General features: G+C 48.9%; 1 protein-coding gene across 5 annotated transcripts in view; it reads right to left on the bottom strand.

Annotated features, from left to right (window-relative positions):
• CDC27 (cell division cycle 27) overlaps nt 1-16,451 on the bottom strand; it is a 42,492-nt gene extending 26,041 nt beyond the window's left edge. For 2 of the 5 annotated variants that reach the window (XM_064174721.1, XM_064174722.1), the window contains exons 1-4: nt 16,272-16,449; nt 8,783-8,858; nt 3,964-4,111; nt 1,243-1,368 (exon numbers count right to left, since the gene is read on the bottom strand). In XM_064174721.1, coding sequence (XP_064030791.1) covers nt 1,243-1,368; nt 3,964-4,111; nt 8,783-8,858; nt 16,272-16,298 — 377 coding nt within the window. In that variant the 5' untranslated portion in view covers nt 16,299-16,449. Of the gene's footprint in view, nt 1-1,242; nt 1,369-3,963; nt 4,112-8,782; nt 8,859-16,271 lie in introns of all 5 variants that reach the window. The other 3 variants (XM_064174724.1, XM_064174725.1, XM_064174723.1) reach the window with 2 other exon arrangements.
• Between the last annotated feature and the right edge of the window lie 3,518 nt (nt 16,452-19,969).

The raw sequence follows: 19,969 nt of genomic DNA, 5'->3' as shown, positions 1-19,969 counted from the left end.
CAGATGAGGAATTGAAAAACAAAACCACATTGAGAGTTACAGCAACATCCCCAACTGTTCAAGCTACAGAACACTACTGAATTCTTTTGAAGTTAGCTGGCATCTGTAGACACAACCCTTAAAGAACTTACATAAGCACTGCTACAGCTGGAAAACTTTTGGGTTAGAAAGATGCTGCTGCTCTTTGAAACAGCTTCTTTCCTGCTTTGCAAAGAGCAGCCTGCCTGCAAGCCTGCCAGCCATGTCAGGTATCTATGCATAATATCTCTGCATATAAAGCAGAAGCTAAACTGAACAACTAAGTGTCTGTATAAAGCACAAAGACAACTGCTTCTGAACTACAGCAGCTGTGACAGGGAATCACAGAATGGCTCAGATTGGAAGGCAACTCAGAGATCCTCTGCTCCAACCTCCCCACCATGGGCAGGGATGCCTCAAAACAAGGCTTGTTTGCTGAAGCCTCATCTAACCTGGCCTTGAACACAACCAGGGAAAGAGGCACCCACAACCTGCCTGGGCAGCCTGTTTCAGAGTCTCACCACCCTCATACTGAAAAGCTTCTCCCTAAGCTCCAGTCTAACCCTGCTCTGATCAGCTTCAAACCATTCCCCCTTCTCCTGTCTCAAGACACCCTCAGGGATGTTTTTCTGCAGCCTTCCTGTAGGATCCCTTCAGGTATTGGGAGGCAGCTCTGAGGTCCCTCTGGAGTCTTCTCTTCTGCAGGCTGAACACTCCCAGCTCCTTCAGCTTATCCTCACAGCAGAGATGCTCCAGCATTTGGATCAAGAAGAATCCAAGAACTCCACTATGCCTGCTCAATCTCTTCTCATTTACTGAAACCTTTCTAAGCAAAGGCAAAACAGTGAATTTGTGATTTTTTTCTGACAGAGTCCTCAAAACTTTCATTTGCAGGTCACAGGACAACACAGGGGCAACCCTGAGAAACAGGCCTTGAGAGTTCTTCTATGGAAAGAACACAGAGCAAACCCAAAAAGGTATGAAAGCAACTCTTGAATTGCGAGTTTCACAACCTGGGAAAGAGGAAGCTCAGGGTGAACAACAAACCACTCCTACATCCCTGAGTTAAGTATCTCCCACAGCCATGTCCCTGAGCCCTCCATACTCAGAACCCAGAAACAGGTGTACCCTGCAGAGACTAAAAATACATCTGATTAAAACTGAGCTTGGCCAAATAACAGCCAGCCCCCAGAGTTGTATTAGGCAAAAGAAAAGCAACATTACCAGTAGACATGTCCCAGTAAGGAGAGGGTAAAGCATGCAGAGTCACCAAACTCCATAACAATGTCATCATGGCTTTTCTGTTTGTTCAAGACTCCACCAGATAAGATCTGCTCTCCTTCTGCAAGCCTTTTTAAAAAACAAGAGGTTGAAAGGGGTTACAAGGCTCACAGTATTGGCAGTCCACTGGGTTTCACCCTGCTGCAAATAAAAACAGAAACCCACTGTCAGTGTCCAGAGCTTTCAAAACCACAAAGCAGTTCCTGCAAATGAATCAGAAATCATTGACTGACTCCTCTAGCAACACGGAGGTGTGCAGCACTCCAGAGCTGAGCTTCTCTGCTGGGAGCGAAGAAAAACAAAACCAAATCCAATCCCCACGTAAGTCCAAAACCAGAGAGACATCACACAGCATAGCTCTTCCAGAAGGGACTAATCCTAGGGAGAATGCCAAATGGAAGACAAGAAAGTCTTCTAGACACTTTGTTCTTGAAGGCAGTAACAGCTAGGCCATCCCCTAGCTGGCTGTTTCCCAGCTAAGAAATACATCTGTAAGGCTCCACATACTCAGTTAAGACCCAACACCGGCACATGGCACAGGGTTGGGATTTTAACACCTTGCTTGCAGGAGAGGCTCAAGATAATCACAAGGCGCTACACCAGCAAGCAAGCAGCATCACTTCCATGGAATGGACCATTCGCTAGGCTTAACAACGACTTCATACAGCTGCTGGGCCTGAGAGGCATTCCCCTGGCACTGGAGAGCGACACCTGCACAAACAAATCACCTCCTCTTGCCTCCACTTGAAACAAGCCTCGTAGACAGACGGTTCTGCCAGCACACATTGCCACAGGACAATGAGGTACATGTGTCTGGATGAGCTCATCCAGCTAACAGCAGTGACAGTTTAATGGGACAAATTCTGAAGTCTAGGTTTAAGAGATGCCACCTCACTGAAAGCAGCTCAGAAGCTGCTGCACTGCCTGCACAGCCCAGACTTTGGGAAAGCAGCTTCAAAATTTATTCCACTGGGACCTAAAGCAGAGCATTAAGACCATTTCCCTTTCAACAGGCCAAGAAAGCTGTACCCTAACAGCTGCAAAAGCGGTGATTGTCAAGAGAAGCACACCAAGTCAAGGCAGCCTCATTCCTCTGAAGGCGCCAAAGGATTTGCCTGCTAAAAAGACAGCATCAAAGAGTAAAAAAGAGCTTCCCTGTGCTTCTGGGCATCCCTGCATTTTGATTACATGTGAGCAAGACCATAAACCCTGCAACATAAATAATCATCATGGAATTGAGTTGGAAAAGACCTTTAAGATCATCACATCCAAGCATCAGCCCAACACTACCATGGTCATTAGACAATGTCCCCAAGTGCCATCCCCACACCTTTCTTGAACACCTGCAGGGACAGAGTCCCACACCTCCCAGGGTAATGCCTGACCAAACTGAATGGTTTGGGGTGGAAAGGACAGCTCCTGGAACACCTTTAACTGGATCAGAGGCTTTGTACAGGCATTCTGAACTGGATCAAAGGGCTCAGCCCTGGAGAGATGGAAGTCTATTGAGAGTCTGTCATCCAGCAAGATTTGCTGGTGGACACCTGGCAATAAACAGCACCTGGAGAACTCCTATTGTGTGATGCTCCAAACATCACATTAGCTGTTCTACCGAAATTCAGCTTTATTTGGCCATCAGAAGAAAGTCATTTGAGAAAAAGAAGCCAAAAAGCCACAGCACAGCCCCAAAAGAACATTTAAGGTTCTATAAAGAACCGTCACAGAATCCTAGAATGGTTTAGGTTGGAAAGGACCCCAAAGATCATCCAGTTCCAACCACCCTGCATGGGCAGGGACAACTCTCACTAGCCCAGGGTGCTCAAGGCCTCATCCAATCTGGCCCTGAACACCTCCAGGGAGGAGGCATCCAACAAGCTCCTGGGCAACCTGCTCCAGTGTCTCCCCACCCTCACTGATGGGTTGTACTTCAGGTACAATCAACTACACCTGCAAGACTGAAACAAGATCTGTCCTCCAAAAAAGTCTCACGACTTCTAGAAGAATACTTCAGAACTTGGAGGGGAAAAGTCCCTTTCACACTATTGGCAACCCAGCCCCACACGGATTATTTCACAGCCAGCTGCTTACTTCTTTCGGTTTCTTTCCCTCCATATTCTGTTAAACACAAGAAACCCATCCAGATACCCTAACAGCACTGAGTCTGTCAAGGTTAATTTTGATGTTGGGTGCAGCATTCTTGGATGTGGATTCAAGGTGGGTTTGTAGGTTTTTAAGAACAGATTCTGCCATGTTCTCCCTCAGCCCTCCATAAGCAGGAGCTGGGCAAGAGGAGCAGGCTCACAGTTGGAGGGAAGTTGCCTATTCATTAAATTCAGACTGGAAACACTTCAGGAAATCAGTAAAGTATCAAAGAAACACAAAACACTTTCCAGAGTGCTCTCCCCAAGTCATCTCAGCAATCACTGTTCTCTCCTCCTAAACTGACAAGTCCTCTAAGATACTCAACACCTTTCAGAGGCTTCTGCAATATGGATTAACGTTCATTAGGCTCATATCTGAAAGCAAAATTGAACTCAAACCTGCAGAGCAGAAGGAGCCAATGAATTACTAATTCATGCAACATGACAGCTTTTAAAGAGCAATCCGAACAAAACCACTCCAAACATTTAGAACCCTGGGCAGGACAAGAGAGGTTTTACTTACTTGCTGAGGTCCACACAACATTTTGCAAGCAGGTATTTACACTGTGGGGTAGTACAGCTGTGTCCCTTTAGGAGCCTATATGCTTTGTAGGCCTTTCCTGAGCGGTAGTAACATGTTGCCAGCAAAAACAGGGCTTCTTCTGAGTGTACTGAAAAAGGAGACAGTAAAAACCATCATCTGGCTGCTCAGCATTTTGATACCAGGGATTTGGGGTCAAACAGTAAAAGCCAGCTAGGAGCAGGAGTATTGACATCAGAGAAATTAATCATGGAATCCCAGAATCACAGCACAGTGGCAGTTGGGACAGCAGCTTGCCCAGGAGGGTTTGTAATCTCTCCAGATAAAGAGACTCCATCACCTCTCTGGGCAGACTGCTCCACAGTTCCACCACCCTCACAGGAATGATTTTCCTCATGTTTAGCTGGAATCCTCTGGGTTCCAGTCTGTGTCCATTGCCTCCTGTCCTGTGGCTGGGCACCACCAAGAAGAGTCTGGTCCCATCCCCCTGCCCCCTACCTTTAGCTCATGCTGAGCACTGATCAGATCCCCTCAGGCTGCTCTTCCACAGGCTCGACAGCACCAGGGCTCTCAGCCTTTGGTCCTCACAGAGGTTTATAGAATGCTTTAAGTCAAAAGGTATCTTAAAGCTCATCCACTTGCAATTCCCTGCCATGGGCAGGGACACCTCCCACCAGCCCAGGTTGCTCAAGGCTTCACCTAACCTGGCCTTGAACACCACCAGGAAGGGTGCATCCACAACCTCCCTGGGCAACCTGTTCCAGTGTCTCCAGATCCCTTGGCATCTCCATAGCCTCCACTGGACTCTCCCCAGTTGCTCCCTGTCTCTTTTGAACTGAGGACTCAGAACCGGACCAGCGCTCCAGATGTGGCCTCACACATGCAGAGCAGAAGAGGAGCAGAATGAAGAGCATTCTTTTATTCATCAGCATAACAAACTTCCCCATGGAATATTCTTGCATAGTCAGATCAACTCTTAATATCTACTGCTGGAAGAGGACTTTGATCCTTCTGGCTCCCCAGTCTAAAAGAGTGATTAGCCAGCCTGTAATAGGGAGTCAAGCAAAGGAGTCCTTCCTAGCAGAACAGAGGTACTTCAACAACTTGTAGGCCACACCAAGGCTTGGCTCAAAGTGTTCTCACACCCATTAGAAACACTTTGCACCAGGTGAAGCAGTGCACAAACACTGGCACAGCAACAGCTGTTGGGAAGCACAAGAACCTGCAGAAGGAAGAAGGTTCAGCCTAAGCAGCTCATTTACAGTTTTTTATCCTAATTTCAAGTGGTCTCTCCCTGTTTGCAGGTTTACTTCTGCTATTTTCTGGAGCACTTGCTGCTGTATCTCCATGTGACAATGGGGCAGATTTTCTCATGCTAGTGAGAGTTGGGGCTGTTCAGATTGGGGAAGAAAAGGCTCCACGGGAGAGTTCAGAGCAGTGTTTCTGTATCTGAACGGGATCTACAGGAAGGCTGGGGAGGGACCCTTGAGAATGGCCTGTGGTGAAAGGATGAGGGGCAGTGGTTTGAAGCTGGAGCAGAGCAGATTTAGGTTGGACATCAGGAGGAAGTTCTGCACAGTGAGAGTGGTGAAACACTGGAATGGGCTGCCTAGGGATGTGGTTGAGAAGACATCCCTGGAGACATACAAGATCAGACTTGATTCAGCCCTGGGCAGCCTGATCTAGGTGGAGGTGTCCCTGCTGACCACAGGGGGATTGGACACGACGACCTTTGAGGGTCCCTTCCAACCCAGTGCAGACTGTGAATCTACAAAGTCAGTCATCTGCCAGTCACCTCTACCCTAACAATAAGCCTTGTTCTTTTCTGCTGCCTATGCTGCTATTACCTCACTGGGATCACAGCTGGATGTCACCACACAGCTGGTTCATTTATTTTATGTTAGGAAGCTGTGAGAGGCAAAATCTCTCCTACAAATCCTCTTCCCAAGTTGACTCCTCCTAAGTTTCTAAATAACGAAAGAAGTCAAGGTTCAGGAAAAAAACCAATCATCTGTGTCTAAAGACAGGACAAGGGTGACTGAGGTAGAAACACTTCTCTGGCAGGAGCTGGAAGCGTTTAAGTTCGATGTCTGCTGCAACACTTCTTCCACTGCAGGGATGAATTATGCTCTGCACTGAGATTTAAGGCTGAGGTCAGCCTTGCTGATTTTAGCTGTGATTGCAGCATCAAGGCCAGCGCCAAGCCCTGAGGTAACTTTAAAACCTTCCTATCAAGTTATCAGCTGAAACTTTAAACTCCAGAGAACACTTTTGTGAGGCAACAGTGAGCGTGACCACGGTTTAGTGTTAATTCCAGCACTGACTGTGTGAAATATCTCCATGACTTCAATTTTAACTGTTGGCTGTGTTTTAAGCAAAGAGGGAGATACCCAGAGACACTCACAAATTGCACACATCTATGCAGCCCAGCCTCACTCTTTATACTTCATAGAATGTTAGAAGTTGGAAGGGACCTCTGCTCTAATCCCCCTGAGGCAATGCTGTATGTTAAAATTAAAGACAGGCTCTTGAAAATGACTGAAATATGCAAACAACTTCTTTATACTTTTAAACTGAAATTACTTTATACTTCCAGAACTCACAACCATGAAGGTGGAATTCATAGAATGGCTCAGGTTGGAAGTGACCTCTGAAATTACCTACTCCAACCTCCCTGCCATGGGCAGGGACACCTCTCAACTAGATTCAGCTGCTCATTTTGTTAGCCCCATCCTAAAAAAAACCTGCAAGATCTTTTTGAGACTTACATCATTGCTGTTATCTGCTAATTTAACACACTTGGGACTGAGTTCTGGGAAACTACCAAGCCACAGATGTCCTCAGCAATTGCAGGTGGACTTAAAAGAGATTCTTTTCAGGGTGGAGGAAAAAAACATATCGCTGCTGCCAACATGGAGTCTCTGCATTGAAGTTCAGCAGCTTCAACTCTGCAGTATAACCACTTCTAACCAGAAGCCAGCTGTTTTGTTAGCAGTTAATTGCCCGAAGCCAGTGCCAGCACACGTGCTGGCCTCCCGGCATGGCTGGCCACTGGTGACGCTGCATGAAGCACTCTTGCACAGCATTACTCTGCAGAGATAGCCTCACTATCAAGTCACATATTTGTATCTTGGCTGATGGAGAAAAAAAAAAAAAACAGGGAGGGGGGGAATTCTCTTCATTTATAAATCCTCGGCAATGACATTCAATCCAGTATTGCTCTTCTGCTTCTCAGTGTGCTGTGTTCAGGGGAGATACAGACAGAGAGCTGGGGTTCAGTTAGGAGAAGGGAAGACTCTGAGGAGACTTTTATTGTGGCCTTCCAGTATCTGAAGGGGGCTACAAGAAAGCTGGGGAGTGACTTTTAAGGGTGTTGTGTAGTGATAGGGCAGAGGCGAATGGATCCAAGCTACAGGAGGGGAGATTTAGATTAGCATGAGGGTGGTGAGACACTGGAACAGGTTGCCCAGGGAGGAGGTGGAAGCCCCAGTCCTGGATGTTTTTAATGCCAGGCTGGATGAGGCTGTGGACAACATGATCTAGTGTGAGATGTCCCTGCCCAGGGCAGGGAGGGTTGGAACTGGATGATCCTCCAAGTCCCTTCCAATTCTGACAGTCCTGTGATTTCTAAGACACTATTGCCTTTATACACATCTAGATTATAAGGTTCTCTAATATTCTACACAACACTCCTCATTTAAACACCACATGGATGACCTCAGGTTCTGTGGGTAACAGTAACATGAGGAAAAAAGTCTTTAGGTCTCCAAACTTAGGTGCGTGCTTCCATTGTGGGCATGGACAGGCAAAAAAAACCAAACACCGAAAGCAAAGCATTTGATTATAAAACACAGAGCACAAAACGGGATTCATCTGCATTACAAGCTCAAGTTGTTTAGCACAAGAAATTATACTGCGCTTGTATTTCAGCTTCAGGGTCGAGTTGGTTGGAGGGTTTTTTCCCCTCTTTAGGGGACAGTACCTTTTAAAATAGAGAAAATATGAACCTCAGCATCCAGAAGAAAGAAGAAGAAAGATCTTATCTGAGATCATGGAAGAAAGGTTAAGGAGGAAGGACTAGAACACAAGAAAAAAGGGTCTTTGAAGGAGCCTGGCAAAGTACAGATCTGTGTTACTGCTGCCTGCTCAGCATCCAAGACATTCTCAAGCTGACAGCATTACACTGAAGTGATAAATAACAGGAACTAAACAAGAGAGGCCCATTCCATGTGCTCCCATTTGAGGCTTTGAGCAGCTAAGTCTAGCTGAGAGCTGTCACTTGACATGGCAGGGAGGTTGAAGTAGATGATCTCTGAGGTCCCTCCCAATCTAAGCCATTCTGTGGTTCTCACTGTCTCATTTTCCCTGCTCTGTTCTCTCCTCACAAGATTCTCTTTCAGCCAACACACCAACCAACATATCCAAGGCAAAGACAGCTTTCAGTATCAATACAATCCATGGTATTTGGGTACTGCATCTCTCAAGTGCCTTTGCAAGGCATATGCAATGCTCAAAGTGACCAAAAATCCTTTGCAGATCACTGCAAACACTAAACCTAAACCACACAGCTCTGAATTTCACATTTTTGTGAGTTCTTACCACAAACCAACATTGCTGCTGTTACATGATTTGATTTTCCAGCCTCACTGTGAGACATTCCTTCTCTTTCCCCAAGCAGAAAGCTAAGATTATCAAAACAGGAATAAAACAAAGCAGAACCAGAGGCTCCAAAACTCCATATTTGGAATTAACACTGGAAATGCCTGGGGGGAAGCCCATTTTCTCCTGGCTAAGTACATACCTTCTGCATACAGCCTCTCTGCAAGGAACACTGCATCGCGGTAAGCATAGTGGTTAAGCGCTTGCCATATAGCAGCCTGCAAGACAAGAAGAGAAGTCTAAATTTAGAGAGGAGCTTTGAGAACGCAAAACTCAACAGCTCTGTCACAAGGCAAAGTTCAATTTTGTTTGACTGGAGTCAGAAGAAAAATGGTGAAGGAGAAACACGCAGGTCAAGTTCCAGGTGTTTCAGACACTACAAAGGAGTATCTTAGCACTGAAGTCACCAACCCAGCTAAGACTGCTGCTCGCACAACTATCTACAGAGCTCAGCCAACACACACCAAAAACATTCCAAGTACTGCCAGGTGTCAGCCTGGTGCACCACTGAGCGTGAACTACTGCAAACTACCACCCACCATGTTGAGCAGATGCAAGAACCAAACCCACCCCCCAGCTGCTCACCAGTCGATTCCATTTTGCTCTTTTGCTCTCATCTGTGCTCAGAAGGGGCAGGGGAGGTGGTAGAAAAGTCAGGGTGCCCAAGACATTTTAATGGCATTATGGATAAACCCCATTTAAAACTATCTCCTCTTGAGAGATGCCCAACCAAAAGCCAGCAGGACTAGAAATCACCTCAGGGTTAGAGACTGTAAGTTGTTAAGTGTGCTGGACACCTAGCACTTGACAAGGTATCAGCATCCCCTTCACACCCAAGATGAACACGTCTGACTTGCTTTTTGTTGCAGTGGTATTTTGTGTCTTTGCTCATCAGCCACCTCTTTATTGCCACTAATTAGGTACCACACGAGAATGAATGAGATGGCCAAGTTGTGGCCAGCAGGTCGACAGAAGTGATTCTTCCCCTTTACTCTGCTCTTGTGAGACCACACCTCAATTACTGGGTCCAGTTCTGGTGTCCCAAGCATAAAGAGGACACAGAGCTGCTGGAGTGAGTCCAGAGGAGGCCACAAAGATGATCCAAGTGCCGGAGCACCTCTGCTGTGAGGACGAGCAGAGGGAGCTGCAGTCGTTCAGCCTGGAGAAGACTCCAGGGAGACGTCAGAGCTGCTGAGGGACAGCAGGGCTATACTGGAGCTTAGGAAGCTCTTCAGTATGAGAGTGGTGGGACTCTGGAACAGGCTGCCCAAGGAGGCACCCTCCTCCCTGGGCTGCTCAAGGCCAGGCTAAATGAGGCCTTGAGCAGCTGAGTCTAGTTGAGAGGTGTCCCTGCCCATGGCAGGGAGGTTGGAGCAGATGATCTCTGAGATCCTTCCAACCTAAGCCACTCTCTGATATACAGGTATCTATGGAGGCAACCTCCTTCTCCGTTTTGCTCATTTACCCAATACTTGGTCCAAACCAGCTACCTGCTTTCAACACCAAACTCAAGAGTTTGGAACTGTCAACATTTGTGCTCAAAAAAAGGCACACCTGCAGTGAAATGCAAATGAAATATACACAGATGAGTACAAACTATGCGCACTGCTGAAGTCCCTCTAGTTACAACCATTTGCACCGCTGTCTCCATTAGCTGAGCTGCCCAGCTAAAGGACAGGGCTGGAGTATGGATGTTCCACAACAGATTTTTCTTTGGATCAAACAAAAACCCCTTCTGTTATCTGTAAAGGAGGAGTGGGATGGGAAAAAATTATCATTTTAAGATGCCTTCAGCCTTTTCTCCCCAAAAGCAGTGGTGTGCTGATTATCAGGATTTGTGTTCTGAGGTTAGCAGGGCTCATATGAGGACCAAGTTCCTTCCCAGCCAGAGGTCCTGCTCAAGCTCCAAAGCAGCTTCCTGTAAGCAAAAAGCCATTTTGCAGTAGTTTTATTATTACTGATCCAAACAAGAGCTGAACTTATGAACTCCAGGCTCAGCGATTTATTGCTTTGCCAGGATTCATCAGCAACCAAACACAAACAGAATTAGCTTCTGATACCTATCAGGTACTCCGAAAGTAGCAGAAATCTTCCAAAGCCAGAGAAGCAGAGCCCTGTAACACTACTCCCAATAGGGAAGTCAAGTGCCAATTTCATCTCGAACATACTCAAACAGCAGAGTTATATGCACCATATGCTACTGCTTCCAACACAAACTTGATAAACTCAGGGCGTGAAAAATGTGCAAGTTCTCTTCACAGGATGCCTACACAGTCTCCATGAACAGTACACAACAGAGTTTCCAGTTACTATATAGAAAATCACACACAAAACCACTCCAGAGATACTATCACTAGGACCCACCAATATTCTTAGAGTCTCAATAAGTACTTCCAAGCTCATGTCAAAGTATTTCAGAATTCATTCTCTTAGTTTGGTTTGATTATAATAATCCAAACACCTCCTTATTTCCTTCTGGCTGTACTCCACACTTCATAGGAGTTCAGCTGCAGAGCCTGCCTGAAGTGATCACTCCCCTTCGCCCTGATAAGCTCCAAGTGCTCAGTGCCTCTGCAGGCAGCACCGAACAGAAGTACAAAGGCAGAAGGAGGCTGTTAAAATCTTTCAGGCCATACCCAACTTAGAGCAGCCTACAGTCTCCTTTTGCTTTTCCTTCACCAGGTCACCAGTGACATTTAGATCAATCTATCCAAGTTGTGCCACCTTTAGGTTAAAAACACAGTCTGGACTGTGATGTAACCTGGTGTGCTTATAAAACAAAGTATGGAGCGGCTGAGGGTGGTGAAATCAATGTCCTCTGACTTCCCCAAAGAAGAGCAAGCTGTCAGGAACAATCCTACCAAAAGCTAAGAGGAGAAATGAGCGATTTTTTTGGCTATATCACAGCCACGTTGTACAAGTTACACTACACACTGGCTCAAATACCAACCACAGCTGATTAGAGGCCCAGAGTAAGCAAGAAGTCAGTTGGTGGTATCCCTGTTAGGTAACAATTGTCATTTTATTACCCAAAAGGTGTGAGATGGACACTCATGCCTTCAACAGAGAGATGATGAAGACTGGATCCTTGCATAGGCTCTCCTAGAAGGGCAGGAAGAGGAAGGGAAGGTGGCAGGGAATTGGCCATACCTAGGAAGTAACAGTTTTCTATGAGTAGATGTCTCAGCTGTGACTGTCTCAAATGCTGAAAAAGATGTCTTGTGCCCCTTTTAGGAAGCAAATGTTGAAAAGCAGCAACAATTTCTTTACAAAGCAGTAATTCAGTAGTTCTAACAGAAGTTCAATGCACCTACAGAGCATTAGCAACACATGACAACTGCCAAACCACACCAGAAGAATGGTCTGAAGCAAAAAACATCCCAAACTTTAATCCAATAAAAACTAATTTCATCCCAACCTACTTCAGAGGAGAACACCACAGTACAAACACAGACACAATCCAAAAAGTCTTAGTTTCCTCCCTGTAGCAGTTAACAGCTTTTACGCAGAACCTGTCAACAGAAACCTCAAGCAGCAGCATCCTCAAAGGCATGCAAACAGCTCTGGTTGCAATATCTGATCCAAGGGCTACAAGGACAGGAGGGAATCATAGAACCAGTCAGGGTTGGAAGGGACCACAAGGATAATCTAGTTCCAACCCCCATGCCATGGGCAGGGACACCCTACCCTAGATCAGGCTGGCCAGAGCCTCATCCAGCCTGGCCTTAAACAGCTCCAGGGATGGGACCTCATCCACCTCCCTAAGCAACCCATTCCAGGCTCTCACCACTCTCACGGTGAAGAACGTCCTCCTCATGTCCAGGCTGAATCTCCCTACCTACAGCTTTGCTCCATTCTCCCTGAACCTGTTACTACCGATAGCCTAAAAAGTCCCTCCCCAACTTTTTTGTAGGCCCCCTTCAGATACACAAGAAGGTCATCTCAGAGGCTCCTCTTCTCCAGACTAAACAGCCCCAACTCTTCAGTCTGTCCTCATAGCAGAAGTGCTCCAGTCCTCTGATCATCCTCGTGGCCCTTCTCTGGACACACTCCAGCATCTCCATGTCCCTCTTCTAATAGGCGCTCCAGAACCGGATGCAGTACTCCAGGTGGGATCTCACCAGAGCGCAGTAGAGGGGGAGAATCACCTCCCTCAACCTGCTGGCCACACTTCTCCTGATGCAGCCCAGGATCTGGTTGGCCCTTTGGGCTGCCAGTGCACAGCTTGAAGTGCTTCAAAGTTTTATTTAAGCACGTCTGCAGACCACATAAAGCTCCAGGTGCTAGTCACTCGTTTTAAATTGGAGTTCATTTGCACGTGTAAAGTGAGCAGGCAATTCCAGAACTGCCATAAAACTCCCAGCTCTGCAGAGAACCTTCCTCAGAGAGCAAAGAAATAAAATCAATTCCTCTCCTATCTAGAAAAGCCTGTGCACTGTCCAAGTGTCACTTCACATCCAAGCCACAGGACTCTTAAGAGATAGGTGTTCTCCTCTGACAGCTACAAAGCCTTGGAAATTCTCTTCAAAGCTTTGCAGTCTATTGACATGCCAAGCAGTTCCTCTCGTGATTTATGGCTTCAGGGTGGGCAGAGAGGAGGAGACTTTTGTGTGCTAAGCTGTGCTGCATTTCCTAGTTATGCAAACTCTGCCTGTTAAATAGGCAGACGTTAGCTTTGCAGGTCTCCAGCCATGACAACAGCCTTGGAGTGCAAGCACCATTCAAGTGGTTAACAGCAGATGATAACCTTGAACATCCAAATGTTCAAGCTAAGTTCCAAGAGAAGTTTTGATTTTATTTCCAGGATGTTTTTTTTTCCAGAACTGTTTGGAAGGCAGCCAGCCTGTTCCTCAGGACACAAGGTTTGTCTGAGCTGAAGAGCCTTAAATTGACCGCATCAGGAGGAACAGCAGATGCCTGTTTGTGTAAACTTAAAGGAAAAGTTGGTAAAAATCTAATGAGTGCACAAGATGCCTTTTGGGACACAAATTTCATGCACTTATGTTGCCTTATAAGTGGTGGGTTTGACACACTGAGATGCTGTTACCTATCTATGGTGCTTTGCATATTACTGTAAGGAAGACATCTGAAATACTGGGAGAGTACAGAGAAAGAAATCTCTGCAACGACAAAATGAGGAGTTGTGCTAATTTTCCCAATCATAGCATTAAAAGAAAAAAATCATCAGAAGAACAGAGCTGTGCACACAGCCTCCAGAAACTGGGAATTCAGAAGTTGACTCACTTCACCTAACGGGTACTGCACAATGCAGACCACTCACTGGAGAAAATGAGCTGGAGCTGGTTTGAAAAGGTCCTGTAGTGCAGCACTCCCACTGCTCACAGCCACGGCACAGAGCACTACAGCTACACCAGCAGACCTGGGCAAAACTCAAGCACTGACATTTGGACGGTGCTGGTGGCTTCCACACCATTAAAAGGAACAACACGAGCAAGGCCATGACAAAGAACAAATCCTACACTTACCAGTGTTGCTATAAGCAAGAAACAGCAGCAAAACTAAGCCACTGATAAAGGAATTATTTGGCATTTGAAAGCAGGCAGAATCAATCCAAATGGTAAACTCCACACAGCAAAGCCTCACGAAAACATCCAAGCTGGTGTACACTTAAGAGTGGAGAACAACACTAGAGAGGCCTTTACCTCTCTGCCAAATGAAAGCAGACTGCAGGTTTCTGTCAGGGAACTCTTAGAATAGCAAGTACTTTCCACTTGGTTCGTGTCATTAGCACAGTACCAGAAACATTAACTATTGTTTCCTGTCATACACCCTGCAGTGCATTCCTGCTTCCTCTGCTATTGCAACCCCATGTTTTCCTAGAGGATCCAACCAGTGCAACACACCAGTCCAGCTCCAAGTGCAACAGCAGTGGCATGGGTATGACCCCTGCAGAATTGCCAGGGTCGGAAGAGACTTCAAAGATTATCTAGTTCCAACCCTGCTGCCATGAGCAGACACCTCACACCAGATCAGGTTGCTCAGAGCCACATCCAGACAGGTCTCAAAAACTTCCAGGGCTGAGGCTTCCACCACCTCCCTGGGCAACCCATTCCAGCGTCTCACCAGTCTCATGCTGAGGAACTTCTTCCTAATATCCAACCTGAATTTCCCCACTTCTAGTTTTACTCTGTTTCCCCCAGTTCAACACCCTTAGAACTCCCTCCCCAGCTTTCCTGTAGCCCACTTCAGATACTGGAAGGCCACAATAAGGTCTCCTCTGAGCCTTCTCTTCCCCAGACTAACTCCAGCCCTCTCAGTCTGTCTCCAGATCAGTTGGCCAAAAGCACTTCTAGCACCACAGTGACCCATGCTCAGAGTAGATGAGCAGAACAGTGGCATCAAGGACACAAAGCCCTGGTCTATAGCAGGGCCATCAGTGTCACCATCTTGCACAGAGTCATACAAGCAGAGTGGTCTTCCACAGGAGAAGTCTTCCTTCATCTCCCACCTTTTAATAAGGGTAGAGAAGAGCCACAAGCAAGAGTATTCACAGGATGCCAGGTTGGAAGGAACACCAAAGACCATCTCATCCAACCTTTCTAGGTAGCAGTAGAATTGAAATGAGCTGGCTGAGAAGGCGAATCTTAAAACTGTCCGTGAGGGAAATCCACTGCTTCCCTTAGGGGACGACGCCAGTGTCTGACTGTATTCGTTACAGAACACCACCGTGTACTACTGAGCCAGCGAGAGACTCCCAACACAGCTAGAAAAACCCACCCTGTGAGAAAGCTGAACACAGTAAGAACGTGAACAAGACTGATTAACGAAGATGACAGCATAGAGTAACAGGCAGACAGGAAAGGTGAAAAGAAAAAGCAACTCCTAATTCCGTGAATTTCGCCTTTTGGAAGGGAAGACTGAGAGCAAGAACAGGAATCCCATCATGGTAACTGCAGTATGGCTAAAATATGGTAGAAAGCCCAAATCTACGTTATTTTCTCTCCTAGGTCTCCCATCAATCTGAAGGTACCTCCTTAGGACGAAGAAACGTCCTTCATTTGCACGGCACGCACGGAGCCGAGCACGCTGTGAGCATTGATAATTCAAACAGCAGTAAATGCAGGAAAGGTAAGCGAGATAAGAGAGAGGTATCAACAGGTCTCCCAGGAGATCTACGGAGAGAGCTGAAAGGGCCTTTTCTGGAAGCCGACACAGCTGCGGTGCCGCCGGAGCCCGACACCTCCCGCGGGGAGGGCGGCTGCCCCCGCGCCGGGGCCCGAAAGGGGCAAAAGGGCGAGGGCAGCTCCGACCCACAGGCGCCCAGGGACTGGGGATGGGACGCACGAAGGAGTGAGGAGCCCAGCAGCCCCACACACTCCTAGCTGAGAGGGCGGAGGAGCCCGGGCTGGCAGCGGAGAGCAGCCGGTGAGCCCCGAGGGCCAAGCCCGCTTCCACTGGCGGAGGGGGACCCCGGGGCCCGCAGCCCCACCACGAGCGACCCAACCGGGGCAGGGGTCCCTGCCACAGGACAGGGCCCGGCAGCGGGGAGGCCTCCCCCGGCGAGACGGCGGCGCGGCTGGCCCGGCTCCCCCTGCCAGGCCAGGCCGAGCCGGGCCTTGGGGCCTGAACGCGGCGGCGAGCCCAAGCCTGTGCCGCCCAGGGGTCGGTACCTGGACGGGTTCCTGCAGCACCGTCATCCTGCTCTCGCCGGCCTCCACCTCCTCCTCTCGCCGAGCCCGGAGCGGGGCGGCCCCGGCCCCGCCTCAGTGCGTGTCTCGGCGACGGCGCGGCGCGGCCCGGCCCCTGCTCATTTAAACTCCCAGCGACCGTTACCGGGGCAGGCGGCGGGGAGGGAAGGAACGAGGCCGGCCGAGTCCGCCCGAAGCTGGCAGCGGAAGCACCCGAGCGGTCTGCCGGAAATGCCCGAAGCTTTAGGCGGAAAGAGCCGAACGCTGGCGGAAAGCAGCTGGGAAAGCCCGCCCATCGTAAGCCAAGCCAACTCGGGGTTGGCGGAGTCGCCCGAATGGAGACGGAGATAGCCGAGCGGTGGCGCTGCGCCCGCGGCCCGGCCGTGTCTTCCCCGGCGAGCAGCGGCAGGTAGCTGGGGCCGCACGCTGCCCACACGGGCGGCTTCATGTGGAGAGAACACGGAGCTTCTGCCTCGCAGGGCGGAGGGCGGTCACTGGCTCAAGCCCTCAGCGCTGTTCCCAGGAGCGAGAGGCCGTGGGGCAGCCCCCTGCGAAGGGGCTCATCTCCCACGTCACCTTTGCGCCCTGCGAGGTAAATACTTGACCTATGTACCGAAAAAAACTGACTCTGAGAGTGTCCTTGAGGGGCTGCGAGGAGGCCCTAGCATCCTTCATGGTACTGGCACTGTGGCCTCCCACCATAACCAGAGGCCTGCTGCACCCAGTGCCAATCCAGCCCCCGGTGCTGGGCTTCAGCTGCTGGTTCCCTTGACTCTGCTCCCAGTATAGGGCGGCAGCACAACCCAGCTCCTGTCCCCATCGCAGGGCAGGGCTGTTCTGGTGGATGTGTGCTGCTGGCTCTCCCCAGGTGCTGCCAACACAGCCAGGAGTGGAGCGAGCAGTTTGCCAGGTGGGCCAAGGGAGGCGATTTGTAAATGTCAAACCTGACCCTGCTTGAAGGTGCCACATCTGGAACAGAGAGCACTCTCCCAAAAGGAGGAGTAAAGATGCACAACCAAACTTCAGTGTATTAAAGCTACCAGCAGCCACTCATAGCTAGCAGTGGCTGCCCTTGTCCTCCAAATCCCTCCATGACTTCCTACAACACAACCACCCCAGCACACACACACACACTCAGGCACACAGACTGCTCTCCTGCTCTTCTCATGCCTTTGCCACTTGCACTCAGCAGTCTGAAGGATGAATTGTGGCACTGCCAGAGCACTGTGGAGTGCTTATGGGAGCGTGGGGCTGAGAATAAAAGTTCCGTGTGGTATTTGTGTTGCAAAGTTGCGTGGAGGAAGGAGTGCTTGGCCTGCTGCTTCCCCTCCTCTGTGCCAGTCTTTCTCCCCATGTCTGAAAAGCTTATGTGCAGGTTTGTTATCGCTCCAGTATATCTGCAGGTGTTTGCTCTCAGGGCGTGAGCAGGTCGGTGTGGAAAGGCACAGCTTTCTTCAGTCCTTGACCCGAGACAAAGGAGAAACTGGGTCACGGAGCGGTGCTTTCCCCCTGGGGTGCACACTTGGCTTGCTGTCGGGTTGACCCGAGTCGTTTTGCCTAGCACAGAGGGTGAGGTGCCTGCCATCCCTGCAGGCCCATGGCACTGACAGTGCGTGTATGTGTGGGTCTGCAAGTCCAAGGGAGCCTGTCAAGGAGCACAGACCACGCTCATCACTCTTCGGATCTGGCTGCCCTGCCAGGCTCTGCTGATATCTCCTCAGGATGAAAGCTGGCTCCGTCTGGCTCCCGTTTGACAGGACACAGCCCTAACCCTCCTCAGATCCAGACCATCTTTGGTATGAGTCTCTGTCTTATCACAGTCTGAGGAGATGCAGCCACAGGCTCTCCTGAGAGAATGTGGAGGGGTTACTTTTACCTCTCTTCAGAGTCTCCCAGACTTCAAGTAAAGCATCCAAGCTATAAAAGGACAGAGCATTGACTACTGTCTTGGGACATCTTGATTTGTAGATCTGCACGTGGGGTCACTCACTGGCATCCATAAATGCTTTTTGTAAATGTCCATGGGGCTGAAGCCTCTTGTTCCTTGGGATCCTCAGCTTTTCCAGAGGAGGCAGAGCATGGAGGCACATGTAGAGGGATATAGCAGTGGAGATAGAGAGGTAAGTATCTATAGAGGTACTAAGGGATATAGCTGTAGAGACAGAGAAGTTTGTACCACACCTAGTCAAGTGTATCATTCTAAACTGCTTTGGTACAAATAAGCTCTGCTTTATCCTAAAGAGACAGAGCAGGTGCCCAGAGTAAAGCATGGCTGAGTCTTCCCCCAGGGTGCTCCAAAGGCTGGATTACACAGACCTCACCTTTTCCTCTGTCTCTCTCTGTCCTTCCCCACTGCTCTCTCCCTGTCTGTCTCTTTGGTTTTAATTTACTGTGTCATTCCTGCCAGTGCAGGAGCTGGAGGCTCAAACACAAGGCTTGTTCCCTCCATGCAGCAGCGAGAGTGCAGCCTCCTAGCTTGCCAGGGCAGGAACATCACAGCCTCTGCTGTGGATTTCCTCTGCAGGCTCAAGCAGGTCTCCCTCCTCTCCTCTGCTCAATTCCTGTCTGCATCAGCACGTTCCTCTGCAGGAGTCAACGCTTCGGTGGTGGCAAGGGCAAACGTGACCCCAGAGCTAGCATGCAACAAGCAGTGTCCTTCCTCAGCCTGTCACCATGGTCCTTTAATAGCTTAAAGCACAGATAGCACATTAAAGACACGAGATGCCCAGATCTTCCTTAATGGGAGCTGCAGGAATAACACAGTCAGAAGCTAAAAATCTAATCTTGCATCTATAAACAGCTTATGTTGCTTTTTATGAGCCTTTGAATCAAGCAGTGGGAATTGGCAGCAGCTGCTACCCAGCTGCTGCACAGAAAGCAGCAAGTGGCAGCTGAAGTCAGCCACATCGGAGCAAAAAGCCTTCACTTTCTAGTCAAAGCCATGAGCGAGGACATTGCCATAAGTAACACATCACAGAAAAGTGTTTTCTGCTCCCAGGTGTTGTGCTGATGGGAGGGCTGAGGTATGTGTCATGAATTATTCACCACTCTTAATGATGCTCTTGATGTTGTCTGTTTGTTTTTTTGCAGGTAGGAAGAGAGCCACCAGCCTGCATCGTGCAGCCCTCAGACAGCATCTGGCTGCAGACATCATGTCTGCCTGGAGAGAAACTGCCCAGGGAGCCCTGTCCTGGCCGGGCTCCATTCTGGGACTACTACCCACACCCCATGGACCTGCCATCCGAGGACATGAGGGTGGAGGTGGGACCTGGCCCTGTTTTCTTTCCCTTTGCTGACTCATCAGGACTCAACTTCCTGGAAACCAGCCTTCAAAAGTAGACTTTTGAACCTGTCAGTGACACAGAAAAAAATAATGTTTTGAATGTTTGATGGTTTGGGGCTTTTCTGGCTTGGACAGACAGTGCTAATGAAGGAGAGGTGCCTGCTGGTCTCTCGTGACAGGGACAGTGGCAGGGATAAGCAGGTCTCTCTTTGCTCCACAGCCTGGGCTTAGAGGAAATGCTCATGGGGCAGTACCTCATAGGGTCGGAGAAGGGCTGGGTTTAGGGCAGAGAGGAGGTGAAGAACCCCGCCAAAGCAGGGCTTCTCTTTGAGACAACCTGTCCCTTAAACCTACTTTGCTCCTGGCCTACCTAGCTCCATCAACAGGACATGGCCAG

Source organism: Pogoniulus pusillus, chromosome 40 (assembly GCF_015220805.1).
Source record: "Pogoniulus pusillus isolate bPogPus1 chromosome 40, bPogPus1.pri, whole genome shotgun sequence".
Taxonomy (NCBI): domain Eukaryota; kingdom Metazoa; phylum Chordata; class Aves; order Piciformes; family Lybiidae; genus Pogoniulus; species Pogoniulus pusillus.
This window is presented reverse-complemented; position numbering and strand designations above follow the sequence as displayed.